At 44.0% G+C, this 23227-nt stretch overlaps 1 protein-coding gene across 5 annotated transcripts in view; it reads right to left on the bottom strand.

The window, feature by feature from the left end:
• The window catches only part of EVI5 (ecotropic viral integration site 5), a 72332-nt gene extending 49397 nt beyond the window's left edge, over positions 1 to 22935 (bottom strand). For 3 of the 5 annotated variants that reach the window (XM_082227840.1, XM_082227843.1, XM_082227844.1), the window contains exons 1-4: positions 22670 to 22935; positions 10080 to 10297; positions 5027 to 5216; positions 4502 to 4726 (exon numbers count right to left, since the gene is read on the bottom strand). In XM_082227840.1, the coding sequence (XP_082083966.1) occupies positions 4502 to 4726; positions 5027 to 5216; positions 10080 to 10228 (564 nt within the window). In that variant the 5' untranslated portion in view covers positions 10229 to 10297; positions 22670 to 22935. Of the gene's footprint in view, positions 1 to 4501; positions 4727 to 5026; positions 5217 to 7886; positions 7916 to 10079; positions 10298 to 11229; positions 11249 to 22669 lie in introns of those variants that run through there. The other 2 variants (XM_082227841.1, XM_082227842.1) reach the window with 2 other exon arrangements.
• Positions 22936 to 23227: the final 292 nt, after the last annotated feature.

Here is a 23227-nt window from a genome sequence, read left to right as displayed (position 1 = left end):
GTGAGGAGACCAGGGGAGAATTAGCTGTGGGATCCCAGAGCGGGTAATCTTCATAAAAAGGGGAGGGGGAGGGAAGGAAGGGGAATAAAAGATCAGGCTAAATTCAAATTGAAAGCCAGGAGGAATAGCTTTGTCTTACAGGCCCTGCGGAAGGAAGGTAAATCCTGCAGGGCCCTGGTCTCATGGTCTCTACCAGGTTGGAGCCATCACTGAGAAGGCCCTGGCCCTGGTGGAGGGTAATCTGACTTCCTTAGGGCCCAGGACCTCTAAACTATGATTATTCATGGACCTTAAGGTCCTCTGCGGGGCATACCAGGAGAGGCGGTCCCATAAATACGAGGGCCCTAAGCCACAAAAAAGAATAGTGGGGTACATACATGGTTCTCCTGCTCCCCCATTTCATCTTCACAACAAACCTTTGAGGTTGGTTAGACTGAGAGTTGGTGACTGACTCCAAGCTCACCCAGTGAGCTTCATGGCTGAGTGGGGGATTCGAACCCTGCCCTCCCAGGTCCTGGTGCCGCACTCTACAAATATTACACCACTCTGGTTTACACTACAAGGCAAACCACTTCCAATATCCAAAGGAGCACAGAATATGGTGGCGGTCACAAAATTCTGCTTCTCGAGGATGCTACCTATTACCTTTCAAGCATGTTTTTAGCTCTTATTGTTGCAGAAGCATGTGGGGACTTGCCTGCTAACATTTCAAAACTCAGAGAAGTCGCTGGATACGGTTTTCCATCTCTGCCCCTGCATCATTGCCCCTGTCTTGAGCAGTAAATGCAGAAGTAGCCAAAAGAAATGGTTCAAATTTGCACAGGGCCGTATGCAATAGTGTTCATGCACAAGAATGGCTGCCAAGACATGCAAAGGAACTTCCCCTTCATCTCCTCCCCCCGCAGCCTGCCATGTGCCTCTTAAAATCTGCTCCGAAGAGAGACCCTCCAGAGCCAATTCAGGGGAAGACGAGAAGTCATTTTGGCACCCTTTAATTCATACAGGTTGTAGACTTCAGGTTTCTTGGGCACATCACCGTCAATAGTATCCTTATTGTTCTTTAACACAAGAAACAAGAAGTGCACAGAGGTTCTGCTAATATTGAATTAAGTTTACATTCTACTGAAACCCAGAGGTTGTATGCATGCTAGCCTGCAAGGATCCTGGCTACAGGCTGAGATGCTAGGATGCCACAAACACGTGGCAAGAGGAGGCGGCAATCAATTATGTGGCGGTGCTATAATGGAAGCAGATCTGTACGTCGGAGGAAAAGTACAGTACCCAAAGGTCAAATGAGCACTCATAGAAAGTGTGGGGAAGTGAAGGAAGCAGAGGGCTTCAGGAAGGAAGACTGGAGGCAGCAACAGGAATGGAATACGAGGAATGGAAAAGGAAAAAAAAGAACGGTGAGCAACAGATGTACCTGGAAATTTGCCTAATGGGCTCTTTTCTCAACCTTTGTACTGGTAGGGCTGGTATAAGGACAAAAGCACAGAAGGGGCTGTGTGCAGATTGTGCGAAGGAGTGTAGAGGCAAGACATGTTTGCAATTTTACCCCTCTGCTACCCCCCAATGTGCTAAGTGAAAAACCAGCAAACCTAACTGGTGGGCGGTCAACATTTGCATGTGTGCTACTGGTTGAAAGTGGGGCAGAAGGCTGAACTTATCCTTGAAATCAAGAAGGCTTCCTTCCATGCTGTACAAGAACTCCCACTATAGCTGTTAAATACATGTCCAAAACAGAGCTGAGATCTTCCTTTCTAAGGTTTCTGATTTGAGAGATATGAGTGTCGGTCTCCTGGTTATCCCCACCCTTCCAGCTGTATATTTGCATATTTTATATTCCAGGACATTAAAAAAGGAAAGCGTGTTGATTACGTATACCACCTCTGATGTGCTGCGCAATGCACAAATAACGAGCTGCACCACACTTCCAATCAAAAGGAAACAGCAATCAGCAGGAAATGTTTCAAGTGCATTTGTATGAAAAAGTCAATTGACAGTTCAACATGAGCTCATTCTCTTGGCTGGCTGAATGTCTACAACAGATGTGCCTAACTTGCAACAACAGGGTAATTCTTCCCTTCGCTGTCAGAAAGTCTAATTGCAATTGATGAGCCCAAGTAATTTCCCAAAGGTCAGTCCACATGCTACATTCCAGTATTTCTCTCATGGAAGTCTTACTCACATGAGCCATATGATATGCAGGACCCAATCTAGCAGCAGTTAATGTCTTTGAAAGATGAAAAATGCAGATGGAAGAAAATGGGGCAGTCGAGATCTACGATATACTGGCTTATATGCTACGCTGCTTGAGAACCAAAAGTTATGGACGCTTCCTTTGTTTTAAAACAAAAAACTTATAAGCCCTCCCCTAAATTACTATGAGGAACGCGGGTGGCACTGTGGGTTAAACCACAGAGCCTAGGGCTTGCCGATCAGAAGGTCGGCGATTCGAATCCCTGCGACGGGGTGAGCTCCTGTTGCTCAGTACCTGCTCCTGCCAACCTAGCAGTTCGAAAGCATGCGGTGCAAGTACATAAATAGGTACCACTCCGGCGGGAAAGTAAATAGTGTTTCCATGTGCTGCTCTGGTTCGCCAGAAGCGGCTTAGTCATGCTGGCCACATGACCCGGAAGCTGTACGCCGGCTCCCTCAGCCAGTAAAGCGAGATGAGCGCCGCAACCCTAGAGTCGGTCACGACTGGACCTAATGCTCAGGGGTCCCTTTACCCTTTACCTTTAAATCACTATGATTGGTACACCATAGGAAAATAATTACTGTGACTGAAAGCTAGTCTTAGCCATCAAAAAGATCTCCCTTTCTCCCTTCAAAGATCTGGGACTTTTACCAGTCAACTTGTTTTCATTGCTTAGGGTGGCAAATTTTTCCGTAGAGCCAAACCACAGAGATACCCAGTAGCAGACTGGGGAGTCCTCATCTGTCCTAAGACACCTTGTTAATGATGGGATCTGACTCAGAAATGCAAAAACCTTCTGCCAACTACCCCATTTTGCCTTCTAATTTGGGGTACACATACAGCCGATGAATACTCATAAATATAAATTCATGTGCATGTATGTACACAAGCGTAAAAAAGTGAGTCTTACGCTAGGCTATACCAAGGGACCAGGGTGGCTAAAAATTAATGGGTTTTTATAAAAAAACAAATTTCAAAATCGGATTTAAATTGCTTTTGGAGGAAAAATCTAAAGATAGTTTTCTATTTAAGTCACATTATAGTGCAAAGGCTATTCATCAGGAAATAAGGATTTGAGTTTTTCATGTGTGCTAAAACTCAGTCTAAGGTTTTTGGGTTTTGTTTTTTTAAAAAAAGTTTAACCACATCAGTTAGCAAACATGGATACATATGCTATAATGTTATTGTTTTAGTTAAATAAATTGTTTAAATTGTTATTAAGTAAAAGATTGTTTTAGTGATCTGTCTGGGTGATGGGCTGTTCAGGGGAATGAAGGAAGTGGATCTGTGTGAGTTGGCAAATGGCTAGGTGGTACAGTGGTACCTCAGGTTACATACGCTTCAGGTTACATACGCTTCAGGTTACAGACTCCGCTAACCCAGAAATAGTACCTCAGGTTAAGAACTCTGCTTCAGGATGAGAACAGAAATTGTGTGGCGGCAGCGGGAGGCCCCATTAGCTAAAGTGGTGCTTCAAGTTAAGAACTGTAGTTCCATAAAGAAGGCTGATCGCTGAAGAATTGATGCTTTTGAATTATGGTGCTGAAGGGGACTCTTGAGAGTCCCATGGACTGCAAGTAAATCAGACCTATTCATTCTGAAGGAAATCAGCCCTGAGTGCTCACTGAAAGGACAGATCCTGAAGCTGAGGCTCCAGTACTTTGGCCACCTCATGAGAAGAGAAGACTCCCTGGGAAAGACCCTGATGTTGGGAAAGATGGAGGGCACAAGGTGAAGGGGACGACAGAGGACGAGATGGTTGGATAGTGTTCTTGAAGCTACCAGCATGAGTTTGACCAAACTGCAGGAGGCAGTGGAAGACAGGAGTGCCTGGCGTGCTCTGGTCCATGGGGTCACGAAGAGTCAGTCACGACTAAACAACTAAACAACAACAACCACTGTAGTTAGAAAAACACCGATGCTGGGGGAGAGAAAAACAGGGCAATGTTTGATTTCTGTTTGAATCCAAGGCTTGGAACCCCTGGAATCATGCACTGCTTGGAGACTGGGGTGCCGTGCAACAATATGCTCAGTATATAGAGACATAGCTTGGGTGTCACGGCTTAAGTTTAGTGTCAGAGTGAACATTTCATATTTATATACTGCTTAATCCATGAAAGAGTCTAAGATTTATGATTTACGTTTAAAAAAACCATTAAAATATGATAAAACACAATGGACTTACACTTTATCAAACATAAATAAAACGGCAGTTTTAAATCAAAATATAAATAAAATCGCAGTTTCAAAGCAAATATTTGCTGAAAACAATTACTTTTCCGATATGAGCTGCTGACTTACCTTCATTACATTAAATAAAACCTCCTGCCCAAGGCTGTCTTTTTCTTTAAAAAAGTCGTGCTCGGGGTATGTCCTAGCAATGTCCCTTCTTATAAGCTTTTCAGAAGGTGAAGTCATTTTCAAGAGTTCCGAATATTGATCCTTAATTGGCATATTTTGAGCTGTGCATAAAAGCTGCCAAACTATTGCTCGGAAATGATGCGGTATCCCTTTTCGAACAAGTTCCTAGAGCGTAAAAAATAAATAAATCGATGAGCGTTTATTTATTAACTGCTCTACTTGCAATAATCTCAAAGCGTGCAGTTTACCAAAATCCTCATATTCATGCGCACATATTCTCATTTTTTAAGAAGGATGTGATAGCAGAAAGACCAAAAAAAGGCAAAAAAGGATAATATTGAACATGTAATTGAACACAATTACGTTTTACTGTCTATCACACTCTACAATGCCAGGCATTACATTCTGAACCGCCAGATTTTAGAGAGAGATATTTCTAAATGCGGACACTGCCAATCAACAAACCTTAATTTGCTTCTCTTTCTTTTTCCGCACATCTTCCCAATCATTCACAATTCTTCCCCAAAGGATCCAGGAATCTTCCTCGAGGTGGCTGAGGTTGCTAGAAGCTGATGAACTAGAAACAAGTGAGGATCCGCTGTTTCTTCTTGACCCATCGACGGAGCGCAGCGATTTGCTGTCGGTCTCCAACAATCTGTGGTAAACACAAAACACTTTGAATCTTCTGGACGTATTGAAAAGAACAGGCCAGATTTTGCATTTGAAATTGACAGCTCTGCCATGAACTAAACTTAAGCACGCTTGTTTGCACGACCTCCTTGATTACCCTTTGAGACTAAACAAAGTAACAAACAAACCAAGTTTAAATATTTTAGCACTGGAATCAGAACCTTGTTCTTTGAAATGGTTCCCCCGTAAGAGAGTATTTAATAAAGCTCACAAATCAAAAGGTAGAATTATTAAGGGGAGAAATGGAACACACAGGTGGGTGTGGATGGGTGTCACAGCCAGACTCCAAAAATGGAAAGGGGGCATTTGCCAGGAAGAATCAGAAGGTATTGAAAAGCTCAAGTATATCCCCTGCTCCTGATCTGTCCATGTTTCCCCATTCTATATTTGCAGTAATAGAATACACACATTTAGGGGAAATGTGTTTGCTGGCAATTCCATTCTTGATGTGCGAACAAGTTGTAGCTAAGTATTAAATGTAAAGGGACCCCTGACCGTTAGGTCCAGTCGCGGGCGACTCTGGGGTTGTGGCACTCATTTCGCTTTATTGGCCAAGGGAGCCGGCGTACAGCTTCCGGGTCATGTGACCAGCATGACTAAGCCGCTTCTGGCGAACCAGAGCAGCGCACAGAAACGCTGTTTACCTTCCTGCTGGAGCGGTACCTATTTATCTACTTGCACTTTGACATGCTTTCGAACTGCTAGGTTGGCAGGAGCAGGGACCGAGCAACGGGAGCTCACCCCGTGGCGGGGATTCAAACCGCCGACCTTCTGATCAGCAAGTCCTAGCCTCTGTGGTTTAACCCACAGCACCACCCACATCCCTAGCTAAGTATTAAGCCCAACTTATTAGTAAAATAAGTGAGGTTGAAACCATGAACATACTAAGTAGTGACTAAGCCTCATTTAACAAATGAGTAAGTCCCGTTGATTGGACTGAACTGATGCTATCATCATCATTATCATCTGCCAATAAGTGGGGGAAAGTTCACTTTCCTCTCCTCTTATAGTCAGAAGCCCTATCAGCAGTTATATATTGCTTACAATTTTGCCGTTCACTTGGATGTGTTATGGTTCTACTTTGGGACATTTGATTTATCAATGACAGAAACAAATCCCAAACTATTTTCTCATTTGTGGTTTGCTCTGCCAAAAGGCCCAAGTTAGTATTGTAAACTTCCCACACCCCATGCACCCAATTCCCCTGCTCCATTCACCACCTCCTTTCTAAATATATTGAGCAAATGAGTTGAGATTACTAAACTTAGCCTGCACTTTTCCTTTCAGGCAGCCTTTGCCAAGCCGGGGCTCTCCAGATGTTTTGGACTACAATTCCCATCACCCCCGGCCAGTCATGCTGCCTAGAGCTAATGGGAGTTGTAGTCCAAAAACTTCTGGAGAACACCGGCTTGGCAAAGGCTGCCTTAAAGGAATAGTTGTTTGCTCATCAACTTTATAGAAATACTTTAAACAAGCACATGCAACACTTGTTATGCTGAAAAGCAAATACCCAAATGCTTCTATATTTCCAGTTGTTAAGGTAAAGGTAAAGGGACCCCTGACCATTAGGTCCAGTTGTGACTGACTCTGGGGTTGTGGCGCTCATCTCGCTTTATTGGCCGAGGGACCCGACGTACAGCTTCCGGGTAATGTGGCCAGCAGGATTAAGCCGCTTCTGGCGAACCAGAGCAGTGCACAGAAACACCGTTTACCTTCCTGCCAGAGCGGTGCCTATTAATCTACTTGCACTTTGACATGCTTTCGAACTGCTAGGTTGGCAGGAGTAGGATCGAGCAACGGGAGCTCACCCCGTCATGGGGGTTTGAACCGCCGACCTTCTGATCAGCAAGTCCTAGGCTCTGTGGTTTAACCCACAGCGCCACCCGCATCCCTATTTCCAGTTGTTAGCTTAATGAAAATTTGCCAGAGAATGACAAATTCTCATAAACTGTCGAGGGAATGAGCCACCTATGATAGAACTAGACCACTTTATGGCTTAACATTAATCCAGGGAATATAGAATTAATGTTCTGGAGGCGGGAAGGGGGACTTACAGCAGGCGCTGCTCCATTTCTACTTCCTTAGCTTTTTTAGCATTTAAGATTATGATAAGCTCATGAATCAGCTGTAACAAGAGCTTTTCTGTCACTGTTTATGTTTAAATCAACCTTGAACTCAGTTAAAACAGCAATTATTTACCTGAACAGGCAAGACATGAGCATTATCCGTAACTAAAAATTAGGGTAGGGCACAGGACGGGAAAGCAGGGAGAAAAGGAATCACAACGTCCAAATACAAGATTTGGAACTGGACCTCTTACCATCAGTGTGCAAGTGATGGACTACTTTTCGAATGTTAAGACATGGCTCATGAAATTTAATAATTTCATACCCGACTTGGCCTACAAGGCAAAACTGCTACGTTCCTTACATTTGCAAAACACAAAGAAAACCTTTCCCTTACAAGCAGTGCAGTAAACAAGTCCAAACTCCAGATAAGCATAGAAAGCGCGGTTGTCTACTCTAGAAGAATGAAACAAATACTTCACCATAACAAGTCATAATTTTGCAACCCGGACTGGGGCAAACGTTTGTATTTTGAAGTATTTATCCTAATTCTCTGTTGTAATCCTTACCTTGATAAGTCCATGGCTCCTTTTTAATTCAGAATCTGCAGTTTATGATAACGTAAGCAGTCAGTAGAAAAGAAGCCACTTCATTTCCATCAATGATTTACGTTCCTCAAACAGATTCGTGATTGGTTAAGAATGAACCATCACAATATATGTTGGAGGGGAACTTAACCCCGTGTGACTTAAAAAAATAAAGAAACCAAGTACTTGTCCAGAGAAAGGTTCCCTACTTCCTTTTTTTCACACTTCCGGTTTTTGTCAAATCTTTTGCACATGCTCAGGTCAAAGTTTGTTTTCCACAGTGACGGAATGTGTAATCTGAATCCTGCAGAGCTCTGAAGAACTGTTAGGTTCATACATTTCGTGAGTGAAAGCAGGAAATTCCTCAGGTTTCTAAGCACGTTTTCAATAAGGCTTTCTAAACACTGGTATTCCGCTTTGATCTCTTAGGATTACAGTAAATCTAAAGGAATTTCCCATTTTAAGAACACACACATACAAGCACCTGAAAATAGTTACTTCCGTTTTCCGAAGAATATAAGTGTTACCCAAACAGAAAAAGAGAGCAAAAGTGAAACAGAGAATGGATGGACTAGGAGTGATCTGTGATAAAATGAAATGACACAAAAGGCACTCTAAAAGAAAAAGAGGACACAACAACAACAAAACCTACTGAAGTGTATAAAATTAGAAAGATAGGCACATGAATATATCCTTGCTGGCATTCATGACTTGTTTTTAGGAGGACAGATAACTACTGTTCTAGCTACAGGGAGAGAGGATTTAGAAGAAAATATATTCATCTTATTTGCCTAACACAGGACAGTCTCTTGGAGACTCACAACCAAGTTAAGAAACAAACAAAAATTGTTAAAAGCGGCCATCAAAAGGTCACAAATCAATACATGAAACATGAAACACCAGCTTCTTAAACAAAACAAAACAAAAAACCACCAAACTAGAGGACACCAACATACAGCTTTAGCACAGCAAGACCGTATTCCATCAAGAAAAATAGTAATTTAAAATTTAAATACTTGGGCAATGACATAGAAGGAATAGTTTTGACAGTGGTGATAAGGGACAGCTGGTATACAATGGGTACCTGTAACACTCCTGTAGTTGCACTGTTTATAGCAATCAACCACAACTACATACACAGCTTGCTTTGAATTGTGAATGTTCTTCCTGCCAGTCCCTGTGGGTGACACACGCGTCACAAACCAACCATAGTCTAGCTTGTCTTGTTGCATGGCCCCAGATCGTGGTATGCTTTATCTGTTTCAAACAAACTACACGTGGAAAACTAGAAGGACCAGTCAAGGTTTGTTCTTGGCTTATTTTTTTTGTTTAGCACTCACAGTTGGTTTGCAACAAGCAAGTGAACTATGATCTGGGTTCACAAAACAGGGGGAACTATTTGTGCTGCACGTAGCAGCTGGGGGTGGGGGTGGGGGGGAGGCACAATCACAAATTAAGCCATGGTTTGGCTTGCCGTGTGGACAAGGCCAAGTCAGAACACAAAACGCCAAAGCACAGGGACCTTGATGAAGAGACACTGCTCAAGTCAATTGTATTTATAACTATTGTACTTTTAGGACCGTAATGTGATCTTTTTTGCATTCAAGCCTATCGAGAAGGCATTAAAAACAACAACAACACAATTGTACTGCAGTCTTACGTACAATATTCGGGTGAGGTTGTAGTGTCACAACCCTTTATTGTGACAGAAGCTATGGTCCGTCTGGTCGGGGAGGAATATGAAACTAAACTGGAATGCAAGGTATGTAAGTCTTGATTAAGAAAGAATTCCCAGCATTCTTCTGAAAAACCAGATGGAAACTTGGGAGATTTAAAGGCAATTATATGTTCCACATCTTTGAACACACTAGCTTAGCTTTCCAAGAAAGCACAGGAACGTGCTGCTGCTGTTGTTGTTGTTTTAAAACCAAGCCACCCACCTGCACAATTCGACATGCCACAGGTTGCCCAGACTCACTCACCTGGCAGCAGACGCATATGACAGAATGGCTACGCCGCAGGCTACTGGATACCTTCCAAGCTGAGCTTATCGCCTTGCCAGGTAATTATACAGCTCGCGGCCAACGGCCAGACAAATAAGCTGGAAAACATGCCCCGCCACTGGAACCGATTTCCGAACCTGAGCACCGCCAGGAAAGCTAAGCTGCCACTCACCTGTTTTGCTCTTCTAATTTGGCCAAGAGCTCTAAGTCATCGGGACTCAATTCCGCGGGGGACAAAGGAGACAACGCTGGAGTCGAGAGCGTGGTAGAGGAGGATGCCGTGTGTAATGAAGCAGATGGACTTGCCACCTGGCTGGCCATTTGACTGACAGTGTTCTTCACCCATGAGAGAGTAGAACTCAGCTTCCCTGTAACCTTGTCTGTCGCCACCTGAGGAGGAAAGCATACAAGGAGGCATTTAACAGCTCCCTGGTCAGGAATGGCAAGCACATAGCCAGAGGTGTTTAGCTGGATCCTTCCAATGGTTCCACACACACACCATCTTTGTTTTTTCTCCTTCCCTTTCCATGCAACTGTAATTTGTTCAGCCACATAGAATCATCTCAGGTATCTATTAACGATCACCGGCGCTTTTATTTAATGAGAAGAAAGAACTGATAGAAAAGCGAGCATTTGCAAGTTCTGAAAAAGCGACATTTAAAGCTTGCAGGTACGTCAGCCTTGCTAATAAGACTTCCGCAAAAATGTCTAGTCCCACAGCCAAATTTTACTAGCTGGCTTGCTCACAGATATCTTTTTTTTTTAAATAATAATAATATCTTTATTGTCATTGCCCCCTCTCGGGGACAACGAAATTACTTACCAGTAGTTTGTGTATTAACAAAGAAAAGAACCAGTGCAATGGATTTTTGAGCTTCTTTTTTTAATGAAATCTAAGTTGTTGAGCTTTTTTGGGGAAATCATGGGTAAAAAATACCTCATAAATAGGACATTGCAGAGGGCAGGCTTCTGCTGGGGGTGGGGCTTCTGCTGGGGGTGGGGCAGAACCTCAGATAAGTGATTACTTTCAATAATATTTGTGGATCTAAGGGGAGCAGCTGCCCCCACCCCAGCCCTCCCTTGGCTATACCCATGACCAGTGCTATTTCACATTTACAGTCAAAGCAAAGGAGTTTTGTAGCACCTGAAAGACTAACATTTTTTAATGGCATGAGCTTCTGCGGACTCAAACCTACTTCTTTAGATGCATGAAGTGAAATCTTAGCTGGCAGGTATATGAAGAAAAAAGAATCAAGGTGGGAAATGGAAGGCAAAAAATTACAGCAGGTGATAATTAAGAGATTTAAATGTATGTTAAATACCTTTTACAGTAGCAGATGGGTGATAATTTTTTCTCAGCATTGCTGAGATGACGAGCAGTGAGCAACCCAGGTTTGCTTCAGGATTAACCATGAAATCATTCTTGGTTAAAACAAAATTGGATTTCAGGGAGCTCCAGAAAAGCTAAATCACTAAAATGGTCACTAAAATGGCAAGCACAATTCAATGTAAAGTGATTCACACTGGGTCTTTTTTTTTTTTTTTTGGCCAGCTTCACATATAAACTAGTGGGGTCTGTACTTCAGTGACTGACCAGAAGCGAGACCTTAGATCCTTAGATACAGTGGAAAGATCAATGGAGTTGTTGATCCAGTGTGTGGCAGCTATGAAAAAGCAAATTCCATGTTAGGGATCATTAGGAAAGGGACTGGAAAAAACCTGCCAATGTCACAATGCCATTATACAAATCTATGATATGACCACACTTGGAATACTGTGTTCCATACTACCCGGTTGCCCCGGGTTGAAAATCATTAGGGGCGCAAAATTTAAACAACCGGTGCTGCCTCAGTACCAATGTCTACCTCTGAAAATATTGATCTCTCTGAGGTAGTTTTTGTTACGTGAACGGTGTCACCATACCCTCCGACATGTCCCAGCACAAAACCAAGCCGCACTCTCATGCAAGTCACGTGACCTGCGTTTTTGCTGTGACCTCACACGTTTTTGGGCGCCAAGCTCTCACACGAGAACGTTTCCAAGCACAATTCAAAGTGTTGGTGCTGACCTTTAAAGCCCTAAATGGCCTCGGTCCGGTATATCTGAAGGAGTGTCTCCACCCCCATCGTTCTACCTGGACACTGAGGTCCAGCGCCAAGGGCCTTCTGGCGGTTCCCTCACTGCGAAAAGCCAAGTTACAGGGAACCGGGCAGAGGGCCTTCTCGGTAGTGGCGCCCGCCCTGTGGAACACCCTCCCACCAGATGTCAAAGACAACAACAACTACCAGACTTTTAGAAGACATCTGTTTAGGGAAGCTTTTAATATTTGATGCATTGCTGTATTTTTATATTTTGTTGGAAGCCACTCACAGTGGCTGGGGAAGCCCAGCCAGATAAGCAGGGTATAGATAATATATTATTATTATTATTATTATTATTATTATTATTATTATTATTATTATCATCATTTGCCCGCCCCAACAGGATGGCCCAGACAGTTGAAGGGCATGTGCCACAGAACCCCTGGGTGGGTCACGTGGGCATCCTGAGGTCTGCAGACCACCAATTAGGAACCACTGTTGTAGGCATCTGGTTGGTCACTGTGAGAATAGGCTGCTAGACTATACAGTGGTACCTCAGGTTATGTAACCTGAGGTACCACTGTATAAACCGCTGACCCGAGTCAACAGAGCTCCCCTTATCAAGGATGCTGGATTTTTTGTTTTGCTTTGTTTATTCACATGTCTTTGTTTTGCTTTGCTACAGGGTAAGCTGTACTCATCCTGCTCCCCTGTTTGCTCCTGCAAGCCTCTGGTGCCAACGTTTGTCTCTGATTCACCTCCATAAATTTGAATACAGAGAACAATGCCAACCCGGAACCGATTACCTCATTTGCCAGCCGTATTTACATGCAAGAGGCTTCTTCTTGTTGGTGATACTTCACAAGCCAAGACATTTGTTTTCTTTGGCACAATGGAAGCAACCAAGAGCAAGGCAGAAATTGCTCTGTGCCAAGAAAAGAGAAAAACTTTCACTCCGAGAAAGTGCTTCTACATTAGTGGAACCCAAAAACACCAGGTTGTTTTTTTTTTAATAGGCACTGACTGAACTTGAAAGGAGAAGTAAAAACTGCAGAAGTAAATATGCATGATTTTAACGTGCTAAAGAAACCACAAAGAACAGCAAACGTTCCCTCTTCTTTTAAAGCAATGACGGGTATTTATTCCCCCACAAAGCAAGTTTCCAGAGAACTTGAAAATGTTGTTTGGTCTGAGCCCAGGGGTTTTCTAATTTGCATGACTTGTTGACGCTTTAATTTGAAATATTTCTGCAGAACTGCAAAACACGGTCACTATGTACCTGTAAATGCCAGCACAGGTTAGCATTTTTGTTTCTCAGGTAACACAATCGCCATGTTTAGCAAAAGCAAGAAAGGGACATGTCAAGGTAGGCTTGACCTTTCCAGTTTGTCTCATACAAGTGCTGAGCACAAATATATCCAGGTTTCACACAGCAACCTACTGAAAATGCTCTTCGGAGATTTCATTTAAGGGCCAAATGAGACAAGTTGAGGCAGCCTTGTTGTTTATTCACATGTCTTCTCTGAACCCACATTAAACAGAGGGATTTTTAATTTATTTTTTTTACAACTAAAAGGGCACATGGAGAAGGAAAGTTTTACTTTCCCCTTCTGTTGCCTCAAGCACTTTTCTGCCCAGATTTGCTCACTCCAGGTTTTGGAGTCAGCTGAAAAGAGGTTGCCCTTGGTGACAGATATTTAGTTTTCCTCACCGACATACCCCTATTATTGTAAAATTTAATCTACTTAATACATGTACAGTACCGAATACTCTCTCTCTGTGTTTGTACATATATGTAAACTTGATTTTTTACCCCTGTTCGGACATGTTACAGAATACAATGTTTAAAGGATAGCTTTAAAGGAAATCGATGTACATTATGCATTTGGGTAAAATATGTTCAGATTCATGCATTGAAGGGGGTTGGAGTAGATGACCCTTGGAACCCCTTCCATCTCTACAAGTCTATGAACTCAATGAATTAATAATGAACTAGAGTCTATTGATTCAACAGGTCCACTCAGGGTAGTAAAGGTAAAGGGAACCCTGACCATTAGGTCCAGTCATGGCCGGCTCTGGGGTTGCAGCGCTCATCTCGCTTTATTGGCTGAGGGAGCCGGTCATGTGGCCAGCATGACTAAGCCGCTTCTGGCGAACCAGAGCAGCGCATGGAAACACCATTTACCTTCCCGCTGGCGTGGTATCCATTCATCTACTTGCACTTTTATGTGCTTTCGAACTGCTAGGTTGGCAGGAGCAGGGACTGAGCAACGGGAGCTCACCCAGTCATGGGGATTCAAACCGCCGACCTTCTGATCGGCAAGTCCTAGGCTCTGTGGTTTAACCCACAGCACCACCCGTGTCCCACTCAGGGTAGTAGTAAGCGTGTAAGTACACACTGTGCTCCTTCTGGGGTAGTTAGACCTAAACAGCAGGAATGACTCTGACTGGCTGGCTAAACCATGTGGGGATAGCCAACGGGTCTCAAACCCTTGGTGAGTTAGGGACTTCCCCTGCAGGTGGAGAGAGGTTGAGCAGACGAGACAAGTAGCAAGTCCAGTGGCCAAGAAATTGTATATGCTGTAGAGGGAAGTGAGGGGCATGTTGGGCTCATCAACCTGGGAAAGCAGCCAATCTCAGAGAAGGAAAACTCTGGTCCTAAACCTCCACTGCCTTGCGGGACGTCTTTGGGAGAAGAAAATGCTGAGGAGTAAACCCCTCACAATTCCGGAGTAAAGTCCCTAAGACGGTTGAGTGGCATCTTCTACACCTCCTTCCTGCATCTGCTACAGCCAAACTGGTGCCAGACACATTGCTCTGCTTTTCTTTGGACCACATCAGTGAGGACAAGGTGGGGCAGGCCTTGTCTTCTGGGCAATCCAGGACCTTCACACCCACTGCCCAGGCTTGTGTCCCGCAGAAAAGGTATTCGGTGCAATGGTTCGAATTCACCCTGGAGGCACACTCCGCTGTCTCGAGACAGAGAGATGCCAATGGCTCTTGCTTTTCGCTAACCTGTACCGGAAATCACTAGCTCTCCAATACCGTTTTCTTGACTTATACGAAGCGTGTCAGATTTTTCATGACTTAATGAGGTTACTGGAATCCGCACCTCAAAATTCATTGCTTTTGTATCCAAACTCAAGTGTGAATGCATTCGAACCTAAGTGAGGACAGCTGAATTGATGAGATGCGAAGGAAGAAAAGCACACCTTGCAGGGGGAAAAATATCACCTAGATTTCCCAGCGCGCAAACCAAGCAATAGTTAAAATAATAATAATAAACAACGAAAATTAAAGTGTTTGCCCTTCAATTCATCTCAAAGCACCCAGGAAATTCCTATACAGTGGTACCTCGGGTTACATACGCTTCAGGTTACATACTCTTCAGGTTACAGACTCCGCTAATCCAGAAATAGTGCTTCAGGTTAAGAACTTTGCTTCAGGATAAGAACATAAATCGTGCTCCAGCAGCACGAGGCCCCATTAGCTAAAGTGGTGCTTCAGGTTAAGAACAGTTTCAGGTTAAGAACGGACCTCCGGAACAAATTAAGTACGTAACCAGACGTACCACTGTATATTGACTGGTAATCTATGGAAAATAGGAAGACACAACAGGGATGAAAGATGGACCCTGATACTTGCCAGCCACACCCACCCCATATTGAGCAGTACGGTTCCAAATAGTATCACACCATATCTGTTATGTACCAGTCACCCCAACAAAGGGCAGCCTTAGAAATTAATCTTCCCTGGAGGCAATATGGCCCTCAGGCTACACAACAGGGAATTTATTATCTGAGCAAACTCTTCTTATAAGGCTAGACCTTTGCACCTTATTTCTTTCCCCCATTAAGTGCTAATGATGCTTCTCCTGTGGGTCAGTGGCAATATTTTTTTATTCCTAAATGGAAGTACAGTAGCCAAATCATAAGCCAACTGTGAAGTTTATGGTCCACTGCAGAATGGAAAATGGATTCGCCAGGTTCTAAGCCATGGACATTACTAATCTACACTTACCTAATGCCTTCATGTACCATAAAACACACTAATGGTTACTTTACTGCTGTTTAATGATAGCCAGTATCTTAAATATTATGCTACGATAAGTTATGCTGTAATTCTAACAGGGGGCCAATGTCTAAATGAGGTGTTTGCAAGACGGTAATGTGTATTATTTTGTGGGAAGTAATTATAGAGGAAGTAGAAGACTACAACCCCAAATGATGTTTATAAGACTTCACAATTTTATAGCATTTTTCCATAAAACAGAAATCATTCAGAAATTTTGTTAATCCCGTCCTTCAGAAAGATTACTGAGATAATCTAAGACAGGGAATACCAATATGTATTAAGAATGAATTTTCCAATTAAGAATACAGTAAGTATATTCAAATTGCAATAAAAATGCCAACTAGCAATGTTATTAAAAAGTTACAGGAATGCAAGGTCCTGAATATCCTGTTTAAAAAACGAGATGGAAGATATAAGTTACTCCTTCTCACATTCAGCTCTTCAATATGACCAACCATTATCATATATTAATATATTTTACTTTATTCTCTTTGAATATTATTTATTCCGTAAGTGAATTGTAGTGAATGGAGCTATAAAACCCAACCCTTAAGAAAAAAACTTCTGTTAAGAATAACATGAATTGACAAAATTACTGTTTTAGATAAGAATTGGCATAGTCTTATATTTGCAATGACCTACAGATGTACTTAACTTTCCTTTTCCTACACTATCAGGGTAAGCAAGATAATATCCAACCAATAAAAACAAACAGGCAGAGCAAAAGAGGTTATAACAACTATAACCATCAGATAGCTCTTGTTAGATGGGAAAGCAGCCAAACAGAAAACAATTTATACTCAACAAGAACTGAAATAAGATTTACAACGGAATCCTATCTTTGACGTGCACCTGCTGAATGAAACTATTAAATCAGACCAGACAAATCTCTTTTTTGATAAGTTACAAGCTTGGTGATTCAGGGGAATGTTGTGGGTTCCAGTAAGGCTTCTAACAAAGTCTCCCTTGTTATTCTTGTGAAAAAGCTGGTAAAACGTGGGCTGGACAAGGTAACTGTTAGGTGGGTTTGTAGCTGGTTGACTGACCGAACCTGAAGAAGAGGAGGAGGAGGAGGAGGAGTTTGGATTTGATATCCCGCTTTATCACTCCCCTTCAGGAGTCTCAAAGCAGCTAACAATCTCCTTTCCCTTCCTCCCCCACAACAAACACTCTGTGAGGTGAGTGGGGCTGAGAGACTTCAGAGAAGTGTGACTAGCCCAAGGTCACCCAGCAGCTGCATGTGGAGGAGCGGGGAAGCGAACCCGGTTCCCCAGATTACAAATCTACCACTCTTAACCACTACACCACACTGGCTCTCTAACAAAGAGTGCTCGCTAATGGTTTCTTATCATCCTGGAACAAAGTGAGAAGTGGGGTGCTCCTGCCCTGGGCCCGCTATTGTTCAACGTCTTTATAAATGACTTGGACGAAGGAATTGAGGGGATGCTCATCAAATTTGCAGATCACACCAAACTGGGAGGGGTAGCTAATGCCACAGAAGACAGAATCAGAATTCAATATGACCTTAAGAGATAGGAGAACTGGGCCCAAACTAACAAAATAATTTCAATCGGGACAAATGTTAAGGTTCTACACACCTAGGCAGGAATAACCAGCTGCACAAATATAAGATGGGAGATTGCTGGCTTGCCAGTAGCACATGAGAAAAGGATCTAGGGGTCTTAGTGGACCACAAGCTTAACACAAATCAACAGTGTAATGCTGCATCAAAAAAGCTAATGCTATTCTAGGCTGCATCAACGGAAGTCTAGTGCCCAGATCAATGGAAATTGTAGTAATGTTCTATCCTGCCTTGGTCGGACCACACCTAGAGTACTCTGTCCAGTTCTGGGTGCCACAATTTAAGAAAGATATTGACAAGCTGGAAATTGTGCATAGGAGAGCACTCAAGATGATCAAGGGTCTGGAAACCAAGCCTTAAGTGGAACAGTTGAGGGAGTTGGGATGTTTAGCCTGGAAAAAGAGAAGACTGAGAGAAGATAGGATAGCCATCTTCAAACATCTATAGGGCTGTCACCTGGAAGATGGAGCAAGCTTGTTTTCTCCTGCTCTGGAGGGTAGGAATCAAATCAAGGGCTTCAAGTTAAAAGAAAGGAGATTCCGATTAAACACCAGGAAGAACTTTGACAGTAAGAGCTGTCTGACAGCCAATATTTTTTAAAAAATGTTTCTAGTCTTAAAAGTTCAGTAGAGGACAGTTTTTGATTGTTTATAACCCAGCTTGTGTGATAGGATGCTAATCACATTTCCATGAAAATTCTATCGGTACCAGTGAAATATCCATTCTATTTACATAGCAAGTTTAGGATCAGGACACAAGAATGGAAAAACAATTTAAAGGAGTAACAGATGCTAATCTTATGCTAACCCTATGCTCATCTTACATTAAAGTAGATCTTATCTTTCATCACCTTCTACAAATCTCCAAACCTACAGAACTGTGTGCTTCAAGGTTGTTTTACATGGGGATCAGCCAGTAAAAATTAAGGCCGCACTGCCCATTATATATCAGCAGATTGCAGTTTCCCCCAGCTAAACAAGCAACAAGGAGCAACTGCTTTTTGGGTTTCCTCAGACCTGCCTCAATGGGATATATACACATTTACCTCATGAACGCTACAGTTTAAAGGTGTATCTATTAAATGTTTTGTACACTGGTATAAAAAAGAAAGAAAAAAATATGGAAAGCAGCCTTAGGAGACAGACCTAAGAGATACACACAGCCCTCACATTTATTTGGGAAGAGGTCCAATTGGGTTTAATTGCATTTACTTTCAAGCTATCTCGATACTTTACTGCTAGTGGCAGGTCTCCCTCCCTTCCTTTCAGAGGGGAAAATGCAGTTGTTAAAAGAGTGAGATTCTACTCCTGTTATTTCTTCCCACAACCCACTAGTGCCAGCTTAACCCTAGCCCTAGTACCTGGTCCTTACAGACCTTACAGATTTTATTTCCTGAAGAGATTTTGTTTAAATGCAGTTAGCAGTATGCAGGAGCTTGAAAAACTGAAGGGCAAATGAGAATCTTAAGCATGTCACCTATTTGTAAAATAAAGAAAAGGGAATTATGTTGGGGTAAAGTCAACTGTCCACATTAAAAACACAAAATCCTAGAAAACCATGCACCAATTGCCTATTCTTAGTTTTCCTCTAGTCTTCATCACCTCCTGAATACAAGCCTGGCCTTTCTATACACTTCTTATCAGCCATCTGCTGGAAAAACCATGTAATTTCCCTCTAACCACAAAACACCAGGCCTCAGCATCAAACAATGTGGAGAAGGTGAGGAAATGGAGTCAAGGGGGGAAACGCACAATACCCCGTGACTTTTAATATGCACCTGACAGCCACTCCCCCACATTGATGTGAGCTTCTCTGGCCTTGCTCAAAATCCCAGCAACCATCAGAAAAACGAAAAAATAGTGTCAAAATGTAAGTAAATCTTAATCTCAAACTAGGTTATAGTATCCTGCCGCAGGAAGGTAACAAGTGCTGAGCTGCCTTAGGGACAAATTGCATGCTATGCTGGGAAATCTTTGATTGATCTCCTGGTGTTTGTTTGTTTTTAACTAAATACATCTGCATGCAGGGAAAGAAGACGCTGATTTGATCAGTAAAGCAGCAGTGAAAAAATGCAGCGGGAGGAGGGAGGTTACCTCCCTCAATTTAAAATAAAAAAAATCCTTCCAGTAGCACCTTAAAGACCAACTAAGTTAGTTCTTGGTATGAGCTTTCGTGTGCATGCACACTTCTTCAGATACACTCAATTTAAATAACCCTTCCCCAAAAATACTGTCTGCTGATTTGCAAGGGGAGGGAGGGAGGGAGGGAGGGAGAGAGGGAGGGGGAGGGAATGCAGCCATGATACAGGCACTTATATACTTCCCTGTGGAGCAGATAGAAGCGTGAGAGAAGCAATTTAGAATGGGAAAATTGTGCAAGGGAAAGTGTTAAACATCTCCACCCTGGCACCACTTGAGGAATCAAATCAGTTCCACCCCCCACCCCCACCCCTTTGCCCAATCCAACTATATTTAGTACAGACAAAATGAGACCAGTGATATAATAAACCAACTGTAATGTGTGGCTTGTCCTTCAGCATATCTCCCAGAGTTTTTAAGTTGGATATCCTAAGTGGATAGCCCTCTCTCTCTCTTTTTAACTCAGCAAACAAACATAGTTGTTCCAACTGTAGCAAGCTTTTGTTTTCCCCTCAAGGTCAGCTTTCTCCTCCCTACAAAAACGCCTGCACAAAATAAGATATTTCGGCCTCCTCCCACTCCACTCGCTACTCCATGGGGGAAGTCCAAACACCCATTGTCTGCAGCTTTTCCCACATCTTTGTGGATCAGCTAAGCCCCACAGGCAAATCAAGAGTGGGAATAGGGAGGGGAATACACGCTGTCCCTAGATCCAGAAGTGCATAGTTTTCTGTCCATAGATTCAGAAGTGCATTGTTTTTGGCTATGCTGAATGATGCACTTTCACCCAAGCCTCAACAACCGTCGCAGATCTGAGCATGCACCTCTGCTTTAAACGTCATTTATTCTCTCAAAAGTTTCATCACAGTATCTTCTGGGGTGAATTTTCGAGGAAACATAAGCTCTTTCTAAAAGCAAACTGAACTTCCCGGAAAGCTATCCTGGACTGAACCTCAGCATGCCAAGTATACAAATAGCTGACTTAACAGGGATTTTTTAAAAACACTTTTTTTTACAGGAAGTGGGTTATGATTCTGTGGAAAAATGACAATATCCTTATGCAAGCTCATCACTCTTATGCAAGCCTTCTGGTTTAGAATTAGTCAATCTGAAGTTAATGTCTGTCCAAATTGCAGCTTGGCAGAAGAATGTTTGGTACATGAGTATTTATAATGGACAAAATCTTGTTTTGAACTAGCAAGCAGAGACTCATGAAAGTTTAAACAGACGGATCAATATTTCCAATGCCTCAGGGATGCAAGAGGATCAGTCACTTTTAAATAAATATCTAGCATCTTCTTAAGGATCACCTCAACTCATTCTACTGCCATTTAAGCAAGAGATAGGCATCAGTTAACATGGTTCATGTAGAAACTTGTGTTTCAGTTTGATTCTGTTAGGTGCTTGCAAGCCAGCTGAAATCAACATGTTACCCCTTGTAAAGGCCACTGGGCTCAAACTAGATGTCTTGGGTAATTCACTCCCCCAGGCAAGATCCACACATATCAACAGAATCTCTCTTCTTCTGCTGCAAGGGTAATGGAATCTTCTTATGAGAATGAGCAGTATCAGTAATAAAACCTTGGTGTTATCCCAGAGCGTCCTATGGGATACCATAGGTGGGCGAAGGGAAGGGAAAAAGCAGCTCAGGAAAAATGGTTTCAAGCCTTAAACAGGGAAAACATACCAGTCTCCATAATGGGTGGTGCAACCAAGCCAAGTCAAAAGGACCAGAGGCCTAGAGCTTATTTTTTCCAAAACAGTGTCTCAGACACTTAAGCTTCTCTAAGGAACTACGGTAACTCCACGCCTGAGCTCCTTTGGGGATCTTCCCTCCTCCCCATCTCAACCAACTGTTTTGCAGGAGAGAATGCAGAGATCTTAAAATGCATGCCATCGTGTGTGCATGTATGTAGCTTGCCGCTGCCATAAAAGGATCTCCAAAATGGGTGCATTCTGATTTTAGACACCTCCACCTCTGACTGAGAATTACACGCGGGACAAGAAAAATTCTTCTTTGCCAAATGTGGTTGGGATGGGATTGTGGAGGCCCCTCGTGGACCTAGTGCGGACTGACGGGAGCCACTCAGTTCTTAGGTGTGGGGGGGAGTTTCATCCACTATATATCCCCCTTCTCGTACATGCATCCCATGGGTTGAAATCAATCTTCAACAAGTGAGCTAGAAGGCTGACGTTTTGTGTCACGCCATCTGGGAGTGCAACCTTTCTGTGGTTAAGCAGAAAGCGCTCTGCCCGTACTCAGGGGCACTCTTGCTGATGGCTGAGCATCTGTAAGGAAAACCCGGTCGCATCTCTGAGGGATTATGCCCTGTCTGATAAAGCCGGATCAGGTCCCTTCACTTGGAGCTCAGCCTGGGAGAGCCAAGAAGGGACGTTGCCACAAAGACTAACCACAGACACACACAACACAGGGGTCGTTCCCCCGCCGCAGAGAGGAAATCCGGTGGGTGGAAAGGAGGAGGAGGAAACCCCGACGAAATCCCGCAGCAGCGCAAGCAGCGCGCTCTCCGATGTTGATCTGTTGCGATTCCTTTTGCAAGACGCCTGCAAGACGCGGGGAAGGGAGAGCCTGCAGAGCAGCCCTCTTTGTAAGGCCACAACAGGCCCGAGGAGAGAGAGAGAGAGAGAGAGAGAGAGAGAGAGAGAGAGAGAGAGGCGTCCACACCTTCCTGTCATTCGCGTCTCCAGGGCGCAGCGCGGCGAGGGGGCTCCGTGCGCCCTGGCCCTCTCCAAGGCCACCGGGCTCCCCAACCCCGGCACCCTTTCCCCCGGGGTGGTGGGTGGGTGGTCTCTTCCCATGGGGTCTCCTCCTCCCCCCTGGGGTGCAAAGGAGCGATGGGGGCCAGGAGGGGCGCCTCTCGCTCACCTTGGAAGCCTTTGCCGGGGAGAGGAGGCGAGAACATCAGTTTCCTGGGCAGCCAGCCCGGCCCGGAGCCGCCGCCGCCGCTTGCTGCTGCTGCTGCTGCCTCGGAGCTCCCCGCCCGGACGGCGTCCCGCCTTTCTTCGTCCTCTCTTTCCCCCCTTCCTTCCTTCCTTCCTTCCCTCCCTCCTTCTCTCTCCACCCTTTCTCCAGCAGCTCCAGCCTCGAGAAAGCGGGCCACGTCCCTGGGAGAGACCCGCGCGCAGGCGCACGCGCCCCCCCTCCGCCGTCGGGGCAGGCGACTCGAGGCTGGACGAGAGGGCGAACGGCGGGGAAAGGGACGCCGCCGGGCAGCCGGGCTGCAACGCCCCGCGGGTTGGCTGGCGAGGAAGGCCGGCCTCTCGGCGGGGCTGCCTTCCCTACCGAGGAAATAAGGCCGGCTGCGCGGCATCCAGCAGCCGGGCAGCTTTTCTCGCGCGTGGTTTGGCTGCCTTGAATGCTAACTTGATTCTCAGCTTTCTCCCAGCGGGGGGAAAGGCACTATCTCCTTAGGAGAAAACAAGA

This window comes from Podarcis vaucheri (assembly GCF_965113315.1).
Source record: "Podarcis vaucheri genome assembly, chromosome: 6".
Taxonomy (NCBI): domain Eukaryota; kingdom Metazoa; phylum Chordata; class Lepidosauria; order Squamata; family Lacertidae; genus Podarcis; species Podarcis vaucheri.
This window is presented reverse-complemented; position numbering and strand designations above follow the sequence as displayed.